Below are 20,539 nucleotides of genomic sequence, written 5' to 3'. Positions count from 1 at the left end.
CTAAGCGGGCACCCCGGAGGCCGGGACTCACTTCTCCACTGCACTCACTTGCTGCTGGACGTCACACAAGTCACTCGATATTCTCAGACTTCGGTTTCCTGAACTGCACGGGGCGGGTATGGGGGGGGGGGACCTGTGCCTCAAGGCCACATGCGGCCCTGCAGACCCCCAAGCGTGGTCCCTCGACCAAATCCCAACTTCACAGAACAAATCCCTTTATTATTATAAAGAGATTTACTCTGTAAAATTTGGATTCAGTCAAAAGGCCCCCACTCAAGGATCCAGAAGGCCACATGTGGCCCCAAGGCTGTGCACAGGTTCCCACCCTGTCAGAGGGTGGGTCACGTCCTGTGATTTTAACAAAAACAGTGGAAAGTATGAGCCTGACACTGGGAGCATTAGCTGACTTCTATTTGTCTTTCTAGTTCTAATCAGTTCATGTCTTCCCCACACATAGATACCAGGAAGAGGAAGCTCCTGGGAGCAATTCCTGATTTCTTTCTAAGCCTGTAATATGTCTTCACTTACACTCAACTTCAAGGGGCTGAATCGTTTTAGGAAAAACAAATAAAAAGACATCTTACTAAAATGGATCCATGCCATGTTGCTGCCTTACTGGTAAAATAAACTTAACTGAAACCTTTTTGAGAGTTGAGTAGTTATGCTTCTTGGACAAGATTTTAAAAAGACTGTGGACTGAATTCTCCCCATCACTGAATTTCAAGGCTCTACTAGATCACTTTCCTTTACATAAAACAATTATGTGATACACAGTCTTGCAGGAGCTGAACACAGAAGTCACCATGAAGGGTCTCCTTTAACTTGGCCAGGAGGGAAGGACGCACTTTCACAGAACATGACAGTGTTAATCAGGATAAAAGAAAAAAAGACGACGATATACACACACATACAGAGAGTGCAGTGAATGTTATAATTTTTTACGTTGCCCTGGCGTCAGTCACCACCTCTTGGTCACCATGTGGCCTCCCGCATCTTGCGCCTGCTTGCTTTAAAACTCCCTGTGGGAAGCCTGGTTGGATGACACCCTGGACCCAGTAATGGCACTGGTCCACGGGTCCCTCTTTGTCTCTCCCTGCCTGTGCTATCTGACTCTGTGTGTGTGGCCTCCAGGTGTGCCCGTGGACCCCCCCTCCCCGGTCTATAAGCACTTAAAACTCTAGGCCTTTTACACTGTGTTTGTGTCATTGGTGCCCATAATCCAATAAGGCCACCCTGGAGGGTCCCCCGCATGTGGATCCCTGCCTGAGCTCTTCTGTTCTGGCCTCCAGGGGCTGCTAAGGACGATAGTTACCAGCTAAGTTAGTAATGAAGCTCCAACAGTTTCATTGAAAACAGACCAAATATTGTATGTCCATCTATTAATATGTATGGCCTTCTCGTTATGAAAACTCATGAAGAACAGTCACCATCTCTGTGCCCTACAAATGAACTAGTGCTGATGTATAGCAGGCCTTCCATAATCCTTTTAGTAACTGAAAGAAATGGCTTATCAAAAACCGAATGAAGTCCAGTAGAATTAAACGCAACACTAAACAAACAATAGGAAAGAGTAAAAAGGTACCAGGAATAAATTATTCAACAACCATTTATCAAGCACTTCGTAAGCCTCAGAGATACAACGATCACTGGGTACAAACTGAAAGGTCCCCTCCCTTCCCGCAAATCTCTCAACATGTTTTTACCAAATCCCTTTATATGATTTGTTGCTCTGAAAAATGGTCCTGATATTCCCCAGATTAACCCCTACCTCTTTTAACTGTGTGCCCAGAACTCCCATTAGCAAACTGCCCCACTGTTGCGGAGGGCGCTTTCTCCTTCCTGGCTAGAGCTGACGCCGGCTCTTCCCTGCGTGTCCTGCTTTCCCTGCAGCCCCTGCAGGGAAATTATCCATTCTTCATTCCCACGGGGTGGGATGCATGCATCCATTTATTTAATAAATATTTATCACACTGCTACTAAGTACGAGACACCGTGTGAGCAAAAGAAAAGAAATATAACTAACACATAGTCTCCTTGCTTTAGGAGTTTCCAGTGCAGCCTGGGAGACAAAGAGTGAGCAAGCGTTGCTGGAATGGGACAGCCACAGCCAGGGCAGGGCAGGAGCACCTTCGAATCACAGCTGGAGGTGTGAAGCTGGGACAGGTGCCAACAGGGAGTGCCAGGGACCTGAGCTGGAAAATAGGCCTTGAAAGAAAAAAGGGCAAGAAGGGCTTGAGATGGGTATTAAGAACCAAAAGGAGCAAAGAAATACCAGGAAATGAAGCAAGGAGCAGCTGTTCGACACAGGCCAGCATGCTGCCTCTCAAACTTTTCCCCCAAAGAACCCTGAAGGCCAAAGGAGAATAACTACCCACGAGAAGACGGGGGCAAAGTCCCAGAAGGGGAATAAGGAACAAGCCATCTTCTTTGATGTCCTTATGTTTTATCTTAAAAGTATATGCAAATATTAAACTATACTCTCCTTGTTTCTGAGTTTGATTTTAAAATAATTATCTACCCACCAAGATGTGCAGCTTCCTACAGACCCTGAAAGACACAGGGTACCCAGAGTGACATACCTGCCCGTTGGGAAAGCACAGGCCACAGAAGGTGACCGGGCACCACAGAGGCGAGGCTGGTGGCCTAAGTCAGGCTTGTACACGTCACCAGCTACAGTTCCTAGGAATACACTTGACAGTGTCTGGGATTCAACAGACAAAGCCAAGGCGATACATGATAAACGCCTTCGAAATCATGCGACAAGTGTCTCAGGGGTGAAAGGAGGGGAAGCGATCATTCCGAACTGAGAGGACTCCCGCCGGCTTCACGAAGATGGTGACACTCGAGGAGGTCAGTAAAAGATGCCAGTGTCCCACGGGCACTTTGAGAGGAGAAAAGACAGAACAGCATCCAACAAAGCTGATGGCAGAGAAAAACGAAGAGGGCAGTGGTGAGTAAGCTAATTCAGCTGGAGCTAGGGTGAACAGGGCAAAGTCAAAAACGAAAGGGCCTTGATGCTCTGACTTCATCCTAAGTGGCAGGAAATCAGTGAAGGTTTTCATATGAGTGCGATGTGACACAATTAGAACTACCCAACTAACTCAAAGAGCTTGTCTACCTACCTCTCCCCCGTGTTCTCACAGCATGGAAAACAGTTTGATTTTATAGTAAGTGCAGCACGGGTGCCCTGTTCCCCAGATGAGTAATGGCAGCTATCACTGAGTGACTCGGTCTGAAACCACTACTTCACGTAATGTTCTAGAATAATCAAGTTAAAATCCCAAATACATGGTGAAGGTCTTCTAAATCAATAAAGAAGACGGCAAATACTAATAATGGAAAAACAGGCAAAGAACACGAACATGTAATTCACAAGAGAAAAAATGAGCAATGAATATTCTAAATCTCTTACCTCCCTAATAATTAAGGTAATGAAAAGTAATATGATTTCATATTAGATGTCTAAAACCCATTTTTTGGTGAAGGTATGCAGTTACAGTCACACTCATATGGTGTTGGTGGAGACGTAATTTGGCAAAACCTTCTGGAGTAGAATTTGACAATTCCACTTATGGAAATTCATCCTACGGAAATATTCCAGCATTCCCTGCGGCATTGTTTTACTGAGGAAACAGCGGAAACAATGCAAACAGAGCATTATCAACAGGGCATCAGATGAATTATGGTATATCAGTAGGGTGAAGTTATGGTATATCATTTCTTATCTGTAAAGAGTGAAACGGACCCTTACATATTTGGAAGTATGTGCAAGACAAACCACAACTCGGGAAGGTTGAGATCGTGATTATCTCATTCACTGCTGATAAGCAGGGCCTAAGTCTGCCTGGTTCAAACTAGGCACTCAGTGTGAGTGAAATAAACAAAGATTCCGTTAAATGAAAAAAGCTGCGTCACATCATATAACATAATTCCATTTTCTTCTTTTGTAACAGATACACACATATCACACATGCCTCTACTGTTAACAGTGGGTCCTCACCAGAGAGTGTGACTGGGACAGGATCTTTTGCTTTTTACTTTGTGTCTTGTTTCTAACTTAAAATTTAACTTTAAAAATGGCTTTGAAATGAATATGAGTTACCTTTTTGAAGGAAAAAATAATCTAGAAGAATTATTTACACTCTTTTCCCTGTGATATTCTAAAGCTGGGTATAAGGCAACCGGTAGTGGCAGCTCTGAACATAACATCTTGGCGAAGTTGGGCAGGAATAACCAACAGGCAGCAGGAGATGGCAGCAAAAGAAAGTCAAGAAAGGAGGCGCTGGGGTGTGGCATGGTTTGCAACCCTGGAATATTTGCCTGAGATCACTTTCTCTTGAAATGCATTACAAGCCATGAATTTTTTTTTTAAAGGAATATGGATGTATTTAAGGGAAAGAGTTAAAGCTACCACTTAGGGCCCTCTGGCAAGCACTCTGCCCACATTTAATCCTGTGAACAGGCTGCGTGTGCTCAGGAGGAAGCAGAGACTGCGAGGTTAGAGATCTGCACAGGACGTATCATGCTCCTGGGTTCACGTGCTTCACTGCTCTTCTAAACTGCTCAAGGAACCAGCCGAACCGAAGAGGGGACTCCCCTCGGGAGGCAACCTATCTCTGGTGTCCAGGGAGCTGTCACCATGTGACATGGCTGCTGTTGGGACTGGTCAGCACCTACCACCTAGGTGTGTTGGCACACGAGGCAGGAACAAGGAAATCATTGGACCAAACCATCTGTTTAGATTCTGACTTAGCTGCTACAAATGAAGAAGAATGAGGCTCAGCTATTTTCCTTTTAAATTGGAAACTTATACTCAGGAGGCTGAGGCAGGAGGATGGCTTGAGCCCAGGAGTTCAGGGCTACAGTGAGCTAGGATCATGCCTGTGAATAGCCACTGCACTCCAGCCTGGGCAACACAGCAAGATGTCTCTTAAAAGGAAAAAAAAAAAAAAAGTTTGGAAATGGGGCTCACATGAATCCCACTAGTTCTATAAAAGCCAAAGATTAAAACTTCAGACAAGTGGAATAAGAATTTATATGTGTTCATGATTCTATGAAACACACAATGAGAGTCTTCAAAGGCTGTCAAAACACATAGGAAAAGTATAACAAGATTGTAGATTAAGAGCTACTTCTGAATTCCTACAATAATATAACCAAAATCTTGCCTTCATTCAACGAGAGATCAAATGTTCATAATTTAGTTTTTAGAAAGAGACATCCTTCTCTACATTACTTCGGAGTCCTTCCCCTTCCCTCTCTCCCCCACCACCCTGTTCCCGTTATCACTGGATGGGGCTACTGCCAAAAAGCTGTTGGTATTGCTCCCCTCCAATCTATATTCCACCCTGAAGCTACAGTGATCTTCCAAGATTGCAAATCTAATTGCGTCACGTACCTCTGTGGAATGCCAATGCCCTAAGGGTAGAGCCTCGGCTCCCTGGCAGGGCTCGGAGGCCTCCACATCTGGCCTCCTGCCCAGCTCTCTAGCCCTGGCTCTGCTGCATCTCCCTGTTCTATGGTGCTGCCTGTCATCTGGCCACACATTCCAATCACCTGGGCAACTTTTTAAAATGCCAGTGCCCAGGCCTCCCTTCAGAGCAAGTCCCCCAGAAGCTAAGCAGCTTGAGCCATGACCAAGGTATCCCACTTGCTCAGGAGTGTGCTCATCTGCTGGTCCCCTCTGTGTCCTCAGCCCCTGCACCAGCCCTACCCCTTCAGGTCTCAGCTACAAGGGCATTTTCTCAAGGGTCATATTCTTATCCTTAATCCTGTAGACCCAGGCAGGCCCCTCTGTTCTATGTTCCCACAGAATCCTTCATTTATTTCCCTTAGAGCAACCTAGTGGGTTCTAAAACCTCCTAGCCTGGCACTAGTGGGCACTCAACAAACAGCTACAAAATGAATATAAAAATAAATTCTAGTAGCAGACACCACGGGAAAATACAGTGGAGGAAAGCTGGAGAAAAAAACATCACCACGGATTGCAAGAGATAAACCCACATCTGCGGCATCTATGAAAGAATCTCTCCCTTCGGGGTGGGGCTGGTGGCAAGCAGAGGCCACGTGGTGCCTAAATTCAACCCTGTCTTCCTACGAAAGCTTTCCCAAGGAGCACGTCTCGTCTTCACCTTCTTCCCAGTTCATCAAAGACACAGACAGGACTTCAGTCCTCCCACCCGACAAACCAGAGGACTAAGCTCCTCGCCTGGAATGACCAAAGTAAACCCAGGGAAGCGGGGGTCGGATATGGGCCACACAGCTCCGTGGCTCTCCCTCCCAGAGCAAGGAGAGGAACACTGAACTTGCAGAGAAATTTGAAAGCTAACATTCCCGCAGCAACTCCTCACCGTATTTCACGCCATGCATGTTAAGGCACCCATTAAAGTCTTGCTGGTAATCGAAAAAATTATATATGTGCAGGGAGAATGAGTTAATGTTAACAGAAGAACTTTAACTTTTGCATCTCCTGACTTTTGAAAGCTGTACGTTAACCTTGCATTTGTGTGGGGTTCTTTTCATTTTATATGTAGGTGTGCAGTCATGTTTGAGATACAATCCCATTAAACATACAAGCAACTTCATTGTCTATTATGTTGCATCCACTTTTTCTGTAAAAATAAATTGTTAAGGATATTATTCCTGGAACAGAATAAATTCTTGGAATTACTGAGTAACTTATGTACCGTACCACTGTTCCAAGAACACATTACTTATTTTATCATGACAAAGTCAAGTTATTAATCTTCTGGCTTCCATCTCAACAATGAGAAATGCTGTGAGACGCGCAGACACCTGCATTACATTTCAGTTCCACTTTATATCATCCATAAACATCTCTGTTTTGGACACCTCGTCCAAACAAATGCTCGCCGAATACTCCACGTAGCATTCAATTTTATGAAACTATAAAAGTTCCTTGCTGTTAATTACAGAGACAAATGTCTCATCACACATTTGGTTACCAGATAGCATAATTAGTTTTCTCCATTAACCTTTCAGATATATAATTTGATTTCAAGTGAAAAACGTCATAAAACCCCACGGAATCCAAATAACACAGTATATTCGCACATGTTTGAAAAGAAGAATGCAATACTAAGAAAACAATTTTATGGATTTTCATTTACAAGGATATTGATTGTCTGGAATAAATGAAAGAGAAGCTGTCTAAACTTTGCAATGACTGTAAAATATATGATCAAATACGCATGTAATAAGCTGTCCTTTGTACGGAAGGAGGCGCAGGAGCCTGACCACGAATGGAATGTGCCCTTTGATCCCTCTCTCTGGGCTGTGGTCACGTGGCCACGCTGGCTCAGCGCAGCCCCTCATCTGTCCCCCCACACTGGCATCTGCGACACGGCGGCGAGGAAGGTGTGATCAGCCGATGATGGCGACAGAATAGTTTTTTTCTGTTCAAAGCTAAATTGCCCAGAAGGTAACTGATCCCACAACTATGGCCTGCTAAGGACCAGGCTGTAGCTCACATATGTACGGGGCGTTTGGGGTTGTCACAATGTCTAGATGGGGTGCTACTGACACAGACGTATATTCATGCTACCAACATTCATTTGAGGGTGGGATGGAGACCTCGTGGTGCTGCATGGGAAAATCCTGGACAGGGAACTATCTCAACAAACTCCCACTCGGATCAGCTAACAACTGGCGGCAAATTACATTTTAACATGCTTTACCATAGTACTCATTCATTTATGCAGAAACACTTATCAAGAGTCTGCTCTGCGCCAAGCACTGTATACTAGGAATACAGTTAACAGTTGAAACCAAAGTCTTGCCCTGAAGGAATTCAAGCTAAGGCTGGAAGGATAAACAAAGGATCCTGGAGACGAGGGTGGCAGAGGTCACTCCAGGCAGAGACCGGCGGAGATGTGCCAGGGCCACCGTGCTGCCATATTCCAGGGGCCAGTCTGCGAGGCCCCGGGGGTGGCGGCTGGCTATACACAAGGGTGCAGCAGTGCATCCTGCCTTGCGGTTAGACTTTAAAAGGGGGGGACTGCCACTACCCTAATAAAGTAGAAAACATGTGTAATAAAAATAAACATTCCACTGCTAGTACTGACATATTTCACTCCTGATATGTGAGGTCCAGTTAGCTACAAAGAAGGATGTACACATTTTCACCAGCTGAGCCAGGGCAGGAGCTTAGAGGTAAAAGAGTTGGATGGTAAAGTTTCAGGTTAGCTGGTTTTCCCACTTTACATTAAATTTAAAATTGGACTCCTCTTGCATTCATTCCTCGAGCACTTACTGATGTCTGCTATGTGACAGCATAGTGCCGGGTAGTGGCACACAGGGAGTTGACGGCCCAGTGGGAGAGACGTATGATTGCAAAGAAACTGGTAACGTCTCTGCCTTGCTGGAGGTGTGCACAGCACCCTGGGGAAGGGGAGGGACGGGGGGATCAGGGAAGACCCCCTGGAGGAAGCACACTAGCTTGGAGTCTCAGGGAGGACAGAGTCAAGCCAAGAGGGAGGGCGGGGCAGGTGTGGAGCTCCAGGCAGAGGGTGACAGGCACAGGCACGGAGGACGCAGGGCTGCTGCAGGAGTGAGAGCAGTAGGGGAAGACTGTGCACGGGAGGCAGGAAGGGAGGTGTCAGGAACAGGCCGGGGGAAGCAGACAGGTGGCAGTTCATGTAGGGCTTTAGCCACCATGCAAAGGAGCATGGGTCTCCACTGTAAAGTAGCAGATGGTAAAGAATTTCGGGCAAGACACAGCCCAAGTTGCGCACATTACCCCCCAAGGCACCCAGGGTCAGCCCCGGCGTCCAGAACCACCGCAGGCTGGGGCTTCGGCTCTTCCTCAGTATAGCTCCCTGCCCCCGTGGATGCCTTCCTGTCCCGGTCACTTTCTCTCCAATAATCTGCCACTTATGAGAATATCAGGCTTCCCGTTTCACATCCTAGGTCTATTTTGAGACGCAAAACGCACTGCTCTGAAATCTTTTATCTTATGGACATCCATGTTATTTTCTCCCCAAAGTAAAATCGTATGCCCATGGAAACCAGAGAGGCTAAATCATCAATTGTTTCCTGAGACTCTGCCCTGCTTGGAGGTTTTTCTTTTTTTTCTTTTTTAATGATCTGGCCATGATCAGTGTAGGAAAAGTAGACTATTACAATCTATCACACTTTTCACTGACGGGGCAGTTGCTGACCCACGCTGAGCCCTCCTGAGAAACAGAGAGAGGCAGCTTTTCCTCCAGACAGATGCTGCCCCACATGGGCCTTGGGGAGCAGGCCGCAGGCTGGACCTCAGCCCTCCTCCCCCACGCCGGCCAGGCACCCCTGGGCAGGGACAACTAGGGTGGCCGCGTGCAAGGGCCCCGCCGCTTCAGAAACATGACAGGCGCTAGATTTGTTGTTGGTGTTGTTTAATGCATGGCTTTATGTTCCTAAGTTAAGGTAGAAAAACCTGCTTTGTGTGGAATCTGAGTAGACGGTATCGACATCGGTTCACAGACAGGTCAACACTGTCTTAAGGACCTTTATAAGGTGGTACCAGTGCTATCGCAGAATAAGGAACAGGCAGAACACATGTGACTTTTCAATTTTGGTTTTCAACATGTCCCTGGCTTTCATATGTGATTTCTCCTTTTTGGTCTTTTCTAGATTTGAAAAAGAAGTTGTATCTCACAAATTAGTACCAGAAATCCCAAATTTTACCCTAATTAGTATGTTACAAAAGCTTCTTCAAGGTAAGTGACGTATATTTTAGTTTGGCTCACTAAAAGTCTCTAACATCTCAATATGGCAGTATATTCTATGATAAATCCTCAGAGTCCTATACGACAATGTCCAATATATTCATGCATTTAAATAACAGATATTTGAGTACCTATCAGCTGAGTACCCATCATGGAAACAGCACTGTGCTAGGTGCTCCGAAGAATCCAAAAAAGAATTCAGGTCACACTTGCCCTCTAGGATCTGACAATTCACATTAGGAGAGTGATGTAAATAAACAACCACAACTCAGTGTGGTAACTGCTAGGGCTTGGGGACGATTTGCAGGCCGACTCGGGGCGTGATAAAGCCACACACAAAAATAAGTATTAATAAATATCAGGCAGCACATGGTGAGTGCCAGAAAAGAGTAATATCACTACTTAGCACTCGAGTGTTTGGAAGAAAAGATAACTTCTAACTTGGAAGGGGAAAGGAGAAGAGGATAATAAAAATAAGAATACAGTGTTTTCCAGTTTGGAAAAGTCTCTAACCACACAGGATTTCCTATATGCTGCAGGAGAACCTGATAAGGTGGTTAGAGCCAACATTATTATTCTACTATAGGAAATAAGGAAAACCCCTCAAGAGTTTTATCCAAGGTGTTATAGCTCCAGCCCGAGACTCAAAGCAAGGTTTTATTACTCTAAATCTGACGCCTCTTCCCTAAGCTATACACACCGAAAAGGCTTACAGGCTGCGGTAATATTTGAATTGGGCTTTAAAGACCAGTAGGAGAGAGAGGATTTACCAGGAGGAGTCTGGAAAGGGGGTGAGATGCAGGAGGAGACTGGTAGGGTGAAAGGGCAGAGAGGAGAACGAGGGATGATGGGACAGCCTGACTCGGGCACGTGTCTCAGGGAGGGCGAGAGGGAGCCAGGGCTGGAAAGGCAGCCCAGACACAGTGAACTTGGAAGGAGGAGCGGAAGGGGGTCTCGCTCTCTCCGAGGTGGTGCCGCACAGGCACCAAATCCAGGTCCTTGTCCACTGGCTCTGCGACCCAAGGCAAATTAACATTTCTAAAGGCTCATTTTTCTCATCTAAAAGTAGAAAACCTTCTCAGAGCTGGCGCGAGGTTAAATGACGTCAAGTACAGCAAGTGCTAGCCATGCAGGAGACGGTAACACAACTTAGCCCCTTTCTCCGCGTCCCCCCCCACCGCCTGTGGGTTCCAGTCTTTCCCAGGTCAAAGCTCCTTCCACCCATTTCCTTCTCCCTGGGTGCCCCCTTCACATCTGGATGTCCTGTTCTGCTGGTTCAAGGGAAGCCGGTTCCATGAAAGTCGCAGACAGGGAGACACATTTGGGAGTGTCGGACTGTGGATACTGAACCCTGAGTGCAGGGATTTAAACTTGACTCTGAAATCCTTGAGAAGGCCTCTGAAGTCTCTGCGCAGGGGAGAGGACCAGGATGTGCACGTTAAGACCCGCCCACGTGGTCAGACTGGCAGGCGAGAGGCCAGGACTCCAGGCAGCTCTGACACAGTGACAAGTTCAGAACTGATGTCAGAAGACCTGACTTGAAAGTTACGACCAGGGTGTGGCCTTGGCAAATCACTTTCATCTTTTTTTTTTGTTTTTTTGAGATAAGAGTCTCACTCTGTTGCCCCGGCTAGAGTGCTGTGGCGTCAGCCTAGCTCACAGCAACCTCAAACTCCTGGGCTCAAGCGATCCTCCTGCCTCAGCCTCCCGAGTAGCTGAGACTACAGGCATGCGCCACCATGCCTGGCTAATTTTTCTATATATTTTTAATTGGCCAATTAATTTCTTTCTATTTTTAGTAGAGAAGGGGTCTTGCTCATGCTCAGGCTGGTTTCAAACTCCTGACCTTGAGTGATCCTCCTGCCTCGGCCTCCCAGAGTGTTAGGATTACAGGTGTGAGCCACCGCACCTGGCCCACTTTCATCTCTTGAGCTCAGCTTCCCACTTGTAAAACATGAAGCAAATACAACCCTGGCCTCCGGGTGTAGCTATAATAGTACCTAAATGACAAAAGTATTTAGATGGCCTAACTACGAATGCCTCCTAAACTTTGGGCAACAAGCAATTTGTAAGAATGACTAAGTCTGCATCCACAGCTACTGAAACACATTTCTGTGTGCACATATATTTAAAGAAGCCTTGAGAGGCTTTCTAAACTTTGACTTTGCTTGAAATTATTTTTGAAGCCATTTTTCTGGACCCATAGTCTAATTAGACATATTTTGGGTGTTGCATGAAACTTTTAGATGCTGTTTAGACCAGGGGGTTTTAAATAAGGATGCCCGCACGTTCTGCAGAGGCCTGCAGAGGAATGAGCAGTGCATATGAGGCACTCTGGGTCTTCTCGACGGTTCTTTAAGCAGCTCTGCTCCCCTTTGATCTGCTGGACACGCTGGAGTGCTGCACAAGCGTCCATGTGAACAAAGCATGTCACGTGGCTAAGGGCACGGTTCTGGACACAGGCAGACCCTGGCTTGCATCCTGGCTTGCCACTCAGTAAAGCTACCAACTCCTAAAGTGCCCCACCGGTAAAGAGGGAATATCAACACCTTTCTCGGGACAATTGATGGGATACCATGGACAGAGTCCTTGCATAGTTCCTGGCACACAGCAAGCTCAGGGTAAGTGACACCTACTATTACTGGCCCTAAGAGAGAGACACTCCTAGTGTACTATTACATTCTAGCCCTAAGAGACCCTCCTAGTTTTCTGTGCCCTTTACTCCACCACCAAAACAGGAGAGAAATTTTGAGAAAGAGGACAGGGACACAAGGACACAGCAGGGCCAGGGGCTGACGGTGGAGCTCCTGGGAGGAGGAACAGATGTGAAGCATGTTGTTCCAAACAATGGGATTTGGGGGTTCTTCCTTTTCCTCTCTCTTGCCCTCTTGGTCCTTCATTTTATCCAAGGGTGCCTGTCACTCTTGGAAATCCTGCCACAGCCATGGCAACATGTCAGAGCATCCTTCCTCTTGGGAGGAGGGGTCCAGCCTGCCAGCCCCTTGAGACCAAGTAAGAGCCTGGGTGGGACCCAGGCATTTGACTCTAGGTGAAGACCCCCCGCCCCCCATTTTACACACAGACCTGCCCATTTCTCCAGGGAGAAGAACTACATTGTGGTTGGGGACCAATGCTCTAACTTATAAAAGTGTGAGTCCTCTTTGGGGAGATTCTGGGGGGCCTGGTGGGGTCAGCTGCCCTCAAGAAAGCCACTAAAGAGAGATTCAAAAATTCAGAGATCTCCACCCTGCCCAAACTGGCAGGGCCACCACGCAGTGTGCTTCATCTCCTGAAAGTTGTCTAACTGAGCTGAATATTTAAAAGAGTAACTAGAACAGGGCTTGGCACGCACGTAATTGGAATGCAATAAATATGTGTTGAATGAATAAATGAATGAGACTGAACACCTGAAAAATAAATATGCTTCAAATGTATATACTATGATAGAAAATCTAAACCCAAACCCAATGCATAAAAAGAGACTCCAGTTAATATTTGTATTAATTAACTATTGTTATGAATAAATTGTCGCATTAAAATATGCTATAAAAGAGCCCAGCCACCAGCTAAGGTCTCCTCGATGTGCCTTGACTTAGCCTGGCTCAATATGGCACAGGGCAAAGATCTGTGACAGGTGACCTGGGTTCACTCCAGCTTCTGCTATTCATGAGCACGTCACTTAACTCAGAGCTTTGGTTCCTATTATTATGGGAATCATAATGTGCGCCCTATCTACCTCACAGGTATGCTGTAAGAATCCTTAGAAAACAGCTGTGAAAGCACTTTATAAACTATAAAGTGCAACATTCAAAGTCTCACTATAATACTTATTGTTCTGCCCGGGTTCACTCACTCTTCCCCCCCGGAATCTTCTCCAACTCTCCTCTGCCTTTGCAAATCTTTCCCACAGTTCAAGGTCTGGAGGCTTCGCGGAGCTCTCCACTCTCCCCTTCCAACTCTGCCTCTGCTGTTGCCCTGATCATTCACATCTGTCATTTAATTACTGTTCACACAGACAGGCAATACAGTGGGGTATTGGGAAATACCAAGCCGGGTATTTCAAAGCCGGGTAATCAAAGCCAGGCAGATCAGCACTGGAACCCCACCTGTGTTACACTTGCTACTTGGGAGACCTTTGGCAGGTTACCTTAACACCTCTAGCCTCATCTACAAAATGGGGACGATGATAATTCACACAGATTTGCTGTGATGAGCAAAGTACTCAGTACCTTCCACATAGTTAGTGCTCAAACAACTGTAGCTATTATGATTGCTGATTTTTAAAAAAAGTTTTTGTAGAGACGGGGGTCTCGCTATGTTGCTTAGGCTGGTCTTGAACTCCTGGCCTCAAATGATCCTCCTGCCTCAGCCTCCCAAAGTGCCGGGATTAGAGGTGTGAGCCACCGTGCCTGGCTCTGATTGCTGAATACAGCTCCATGACCATTTCCTATCTGCCCATCAACTGGGCTTTTATTCTTGAGAGCAGGGTCCCAGTCCTATCCATTTTTGTCACTATCCCTGACCTTACTCTTGTTCTAGAAAAATGCTGAATTCATAGTATTTTCTCACAATGACACTCGTTGAATTGATTAAAATGAATTGTTTTCCTCTAAACAGTGCTCAAATTTTTATTGTAGTCCCATCTCAGCCAGCTTCAGAAAGTCAATGTCCACAGGCTAAAGTAACCTCTTTTGACCCTATTATCAAATTAAAAATGTGTGAGGAATTCCCAAAGCACTCAGCCAAGCCACTCACACTATTGCACTGCCCTATCATGTTGGATAAGCTATAAGAGTTAACAGCCTAAAATATTCCAGAGAAACAGATTTGATGTGGGAGCCTCCACCAAATTCTGGAATACTCTCTTTCCCTATAGATCATAAACTTTAATCTTATAGATGATGGTATCAAAGATAACACATATGTTTGAATATAGAAAATCATATATAACATCCTCAGGACCATGTGTTAGTACTTCAGTATAGGTACACAGGTGACACAGTTCTTGTATTCTGATATGAAACTTCTAGCCTCATAAGCTTCACAAAGGATTCTATAGCATAATACGTAGTATATTGTGGACAGACTAGCAATTTATAAAAATATGATTTAAATCTATTTTTGAGAAGGGTAACTATAAATATAACATTGTCAACAAAAAAATTTCTTATTCCCAACAGCAACTATTTCCAGTTGTTCTAGAAATCATGTTTGTATAATCACTTCCACCATTTTTTTTTAACTGACCTGGAGATTACAAAATAAAAATGTTCTTTGGGAACCCACCATATTGGACTGTCCCAACAATAAGCAAAAGCCTGAGAAATACCCCCTGGCACATTCCTGGGCTGTGTGATCTTCTGTCTCTGGCTGCTCAAGGCCACCTTAACCAACCATTTTCAAAGCATATCTCAAGCCTGGTCTTTCAGTGGTTTTCTAGTATCTTCTTCCAAAACCTCGATGAGGAAAAAGGAAAGCAGCAATGTCTGCCACCTCCAAGAGTTCCCATATCACCGAATCCTGAGCTCCAGCACCCTCCTGTTCTTCAGCGTCCCCTCTGTCATCCTCAAAGTTCACTGCCTTCAGTGTGTCCTTCCCACTTTCCCAGTGCATAGCAGATGGAGGGGAAAGCCTGCCTCACTGGAGAACCGAATCAAGGACATGATGTTCCATTTGTATGGCAAGTGTGCCTTTTCTACTAAAGGGCAAATTCTTGATTTCAAATGGCTATAACGAGTGGTGCTCAGATACAGAATTCCAAATGACCGAGTTTAAAAAACTCAGAATACTGAATCCCAACTGATCAAGCTTAGAAAACTAAAGAGTGCAATCCCAGAATATTCTCTTTCTGGGCCACAGCATTTCACTTGATTATTAACCTTTTGGCTTGTAGTTCTCTTAACAGTAAACAGGTGCTGGGAGCAGTGCTTGCCTCAGTAATATTCTCTCCCTAGGCGGAAAGATCCATGAGCCTTCAAGGATTGTTCTCGTAAGAAATGCTGATATTTCCCTCTTGTTTTACCTCTTTGAGTATGTAGTTGATTTCTTCCCAGTCCTTTCCAACCCACCCTTTCTATCCCTCCAAACAGAGAGACCCTGGTGAAAGCAGACTATATACCCTCTGCTTTCAAGATATTTTAATTTGAAAAACGACCCACACCAGGTCTGAGCAGCAGTGCTGCTACCTGAAGTCACTGGGATGGGACAATTCTGACCCTGGCTTTAATCGCTCTTGCTTTTACTTGCTCTCACATTCTGCCTCTGTTTGCAACACCCGGCCCTCACGCTACCACCTGGGCTTGCAGAGGTGCCCAGGACGGGCAAGGCTGAAGCCAAATGCCACCATCTACTCTCCACACTGACTTTACCAGTACTCCACTCTTGAAGTCAAACTTCTCAATAGATTAGGATTTCATTTTTGACTCATCTTTCCTGTACAGTATTGGTACCAACATGACACACGGAAAGGGTGGCAACGTCTATGGCTACCCACCCATCTGCCATGAAACTACACTTGTCGGAAGGTCTTGGAGACGCTACTTTGGCTCTGCTAGTCCCTGGGGTGAGCTGGGAACCAGGATGGCAAAAGGACAGAAAGCATGACTATTCCCCCTGTCCCAAAATGTTGGTGTGAAAGGAACACAAAGCCAGAGAAAACGAGGAGCTGCTCAGTGATAACAAGCACTATCAAGAAGTAGTTAGGCAGACAATCACACTTTTATTTTCCTTACACTTTTTGACTGTAGATTTAATTTAATTTTGTCATGGCAGGATTAGCAACCAGGCCACAGAGGTGAAGGGACATTATAATAAGACAGCACATTAATCCTCTATCCCACCCAAGGCAGAAGCAAAACCAAACAAATAGCAGCTTCCTGGAAATTGAATTTCTGTTATCCAGATGTCAAAGATGTAATACCCCAATTACACAAACTATTGCCAGCGAAGCATGCCAGCGAATATGCAATGTAAATGGGGTGAGCAGAGCGACAAAACTGCCCAGTCAGCATCTGGCTCTGTGAGTGAGTGATAATTAGCACTGTGTATAGACACTAATAAACATTTATGTCTGAAATTACAACTTTTAGCAATGTTAATAAGGGATATATTGGCAATCTGTAAAATAAAAGGTCTTGAAAAGAATGTCATACATTAAGCAATGGCAGACATTTCCCGTTCTTGCACAATCTTTTCTTTTTTTTCCCCTTTTCCCTAATTACAAATGGCCACGCTGTTTTTGCTGAGAAATTAATTGACATAAGAACCTACCTAAAAAAATGGGTTGTGTCTCTTTGGCCTCCCCATTAACATCGTTGCTGAATTCTGAGACCTTATATACCTCATGGTGATAATCTGGCATGAGAAAACAACAAAAAATTAGAATTCTAATGACCTCAAGATCGGAATAAGCACTAAGACTGGAATCTCATTCTCTATAGTTTGTATAAGTTATAATTTATAAATTTACTTTTCGAGAACTCAGTTATTCATAGAATTTGTAGTCAATATCCCTAAAACTTTGCTTACTCTGAAGTACACCAACTTGAAATGCTACTTTGACTTTAAAAAACAGCCTTTTGCTTGATCACACAGTTTTCACGGTAAATTGTGCCCACAGATGCCAATTATTCAACTTTTCTTTGCGATGGCAAGTATGTTTGTAGGAAAAATAAAAATCTTGCCCAATCACAGACTAGAGGAGGTTTCCAAATTTATCTTCACAACCCATTTTCATGAGCGTATCAATAATATACTTTAGAGTTGGCCAGCACTCTAGTTATCTCAGTTTACCCAGAAAAATCTCAGCCTTTAAGTAGTTTCAAGGCAAGCACACACGAAAAATACTGATTAGTTATTCCAAATATAGTATAATTTGGACAGGAAAGGAAGATTTTCATCTTTCACACAAGTGACTCTTTTGCATTCAGCCTTTATTTAATATGCAATAGTTTATTTTCTGAAAATGCACCTGCAGAGGAGAAAGAAGAATCAGAGCCATAATTTAAAAAATAAAAAGAAAAGGAAAAACTTGCTATGTCAGTCAAAGTTTAAAATACAATAGTTTACAAGCTTCTCTACGGAAGCTACTGTGCTTTGACAATTTCCTATTTCTGAAAACTAGGTATGAAAACAGAGGTTCCTTCTTAACAGCTATTCCTTTCTTTTGGCCTTAGACTTCGCAGGGCAATGTCGACAGAACTACTCTCACTTTTCAGATAAAGTAGTAAGTTCTCTGAGGTCATAAATAAGAAAGCAGCTTACATTCCTGAATGAATCAGATAACACCAACATGGCAGTCACCCAGGGAAACACTTTTAAAGTACAAATAACTGAGTGATCAACCTTCATGTGCAAAAAAAATTTACACAGAAAGAGGGAAGAGCCAAGTATCTTGAATATGTAAAACTATTTCAGGCCTCTTTGATTAAATAGTATCCAAACTAAATTACAGGAAGCAGATAAGAGCAGACCTTCAAACTGTCTAGAATCAAACCATTGTCAGACCACCAAATCCACATTGCAGCTTAGCTGAGTTTGAAAAACCCAGATTACTTGCACTTGCTCTCTAATTTTCACCAGTTTACATGTGACTTCTGCAAGTTGTTGAAACAGTCGTTCTGTTCTCTACTCTGATGCCAATGCCAGATAAAACAACGGGAAAAGTGGACAGGTTCTGAGGTTTGGCTTTGACCTCAAGTTGACTCACAGACGGCATTTAAACAGAGTGGGTTTAAAACTCTGCATTAGGACTTGTGACTCGACCATGAAAAACAGTCACCTGCCCCTAATTTAAGGTGACACAATGCATTTTGACATATCTGCACGACTGCTCTTATTACCTTGAGTTCTCATTTTTTAAAAAGTCAAATCAGGAAGATACAGAACGAGTCACTGAACACAGACAAGACTGTATTCAACTTTCCCCTCCCCTGGCAAAATAAAAGCCCGGAGAGTGTGGCATACACCTGTTAAATCGTCAGGAACTAGCTGAATTTTTTTTTTTTTAATGGTACTTATCTGACTGCTGGGTGATCTAGCCTAAAACACCTTTCTAACCCCCAAACCAGCCAGCCAGAAAAGATGCTGGATGTCAACAATCCTGCTTTGGGCTTGGACACCTAATGAGCTTCTTTCTCCTTCTTAAAAAGAACAACACCGATTCTCTCTTTTCCCCTTCTCTTTGGGGGAAAAAGAAAAACCAAAACAAAAACAACAAATCATGGGTGCGACGGTCCACGCTCGGCCTGCCGGCCAGGCGGTGCGCGGCCGCCCCAGCCCGGCCCCGCGGCACCCCAAGGAGGGCTCGGCCCCCCGCTGTCATTGTTTGCTAATTTCCCGAGGTGCCCTCCGACTTGTTTACGTTAAATAACAGCCTGCCTCCCCCCGCACAACTTTCCCCGCGCCCGGCGTGCGCGGCCGCGGGCCTCCCCGCGCGGGGACACCGGGGTCCGGGAGGGCGCGCCCCCCGGCGGGGCCCCCCACGGGCGGCCGGGGCGCGGGGCCGAGGGCGCGGCGCCCGGTCCTTCCTCCCGCCGCCCCCGCCGGCCGCTTACCTCGGCTCACCAGTTTGAAGCTCTGGGATTTCCTGCTTCTTTTCCTCTCGGAGAACTCCATGGTGCGGGAAGGCGGCGGCGGGGGCTGCGGCGGCGGCGGCGGCGGCGGCGGGGCTGAGGCGGCGGCGGCGCGGGCTCGTGTCACCGCCGCGGAGCCGCCGGGACCAAGGTCCGCGTCGCGCCCGGGCGGGGGGAGGCCGCGGGACGGCAGCAACCACCGCGAGCCGCTCGGGGGCTGAGGCGCGGGGCCCGGCGGCGCGGGCTCCCGGCGAAGTTGCCCCCGCGCGGCGCCGCCCCCGGAGCCCTAGGCGCCCCCCCGGGCCCCGCTCATGCCGGCTGGCTCCTTCCCAGCGCCGCCCGCCGCAGCCCAACTTTCCGTTGGGAGCGGGCCGGCGGGGGCGCGGCGGCGGCGGCGGCGGGGTCGGGGTGCCGGCGCCCTGGGCGCTCGCCGCGGCCCGCCTGGGCTCAGCGTGCGGACGCGGCGCGGCGGCGGCCCGGGGGACGCGGCGGCCGGCGGGCGGGCGGGCCGAGGGGAGGGCGGCGGCAGCGGCGGGCGCGGAGCCGGCCGGGGCGCTGACCGCCCCCGCGGGAGGAGGGGCGCCGGCGGAGGGGGCGGTGCCGCCGGGACCCCGGGGCCACCTGCTGGCGGAGCGGGGCCGTCGCCATCCCCAGGGGCCGCCGCCGCCGCCGCCGGCCTGGCCGCGCGGCGCCCCGAGGAGGCGTGGAGGCCGCGGCGCAGCGCCCCGGCCCGGCCGCCCGCCCCGGGGGACGCCGGCGCTGCCGCCCGGGCCTCGGTTCGCACCGCCGCCCGCCGGCCTCGCCGCGCCTTCGCCGGGGCCGAGCTCCGCGCTGGGGACAGCCCGGGCGGCCGCGGACCCTCCCCGGCCGGCCCCCTGCCTGCCCCGGGCTCCGGATGCCTCAGGGCCACGCTCACCGATTGTAGGCAAGTTTTTTGAGGAAAAAACTTACCCATCTGCGCTCTGCAAGACATGGAAAGAGATTTTAGAATTTATTGTTGAGAAGAGTATAGAGAAGAGTGAGCTTCAGTTCCTCCTCCCATCCCAGGAGGACTGCAGGAAGAGCCGAGCTGCACCCGGGCAGAGCACTTGGGACGTGGGCTCAGTGGCTTTGGGGACTGCTGGGGAGGCCGAGGGCAGGGCAGGTGCAGGGGCCTCTGACGCTGGAGGGAATATGCCGAAATAATTGCCCTAAACAGAAAGCTGTTATTAGTTTTTTGTAATATTCTTCTCAGGGGAG

General features: G+C 47.0%; 1 protein-coding gene across 7 annotated transcripts in view; it reads right to left on the bottom strand.

The window, feature by feature from the left end:
• The window catches only part of BEND7 (BEN domain containing 7), a 65,798-nt gene extending 46,385 nt beyond the window's left edge, over positions 1 to 19,413 (bottom strand). For 4 of the 7 annotated variants that reach the window (XM_020284082.2, XM_020284081.2, XM_020284083.2 and 1 more), the window contains exons 1-2: positions 19,283 to 19,413; positions 16,998 to 17,081 (exon numbers count right to left, since the gene is read on the bottom strand). In XM_020284082.2, the coding sequence (XP_020139671.1) occupies positions 16,998 to 17,081; positions 19,283 to 19,343 (145 nt within the window). In that variant the 5' untranslated portion in view covers positions 19,344 to 19,413. Of the gene's footprint in view, positions 1 to 16,997; positions 17,082 to 18,568; positions 19,046 to 19,282 lie in introns of those variants that run through there. The other 3 variants (XM_075997650.1, XM_075997651.1, XM_075997653.1) reach the window with 3 other exon arrangements.
• Positions 19,414 to 20,539: the final 1,126 nt, after the last annotated feature.

The sequence above is a fragment of the Microcebus murinus genome, chromosome 25 (assembly GCF_040939455.1).
Source record: "Microcebus murinus isolate Inina chromosome 25, M.murinus_Inina_mat1.0, whole genome shotgun sequence".
NCBI lineage: Eukaryota > Metazoa > Chordata > Mammalia > Primates > Cheirogaleidae > Microcebus > Microcebus murinus.
The sequence above is the reverse complement of the archived record's forward strand: the minus strand, read 5'-3'. Positions and strand labels throughout refer to the sequence as shown.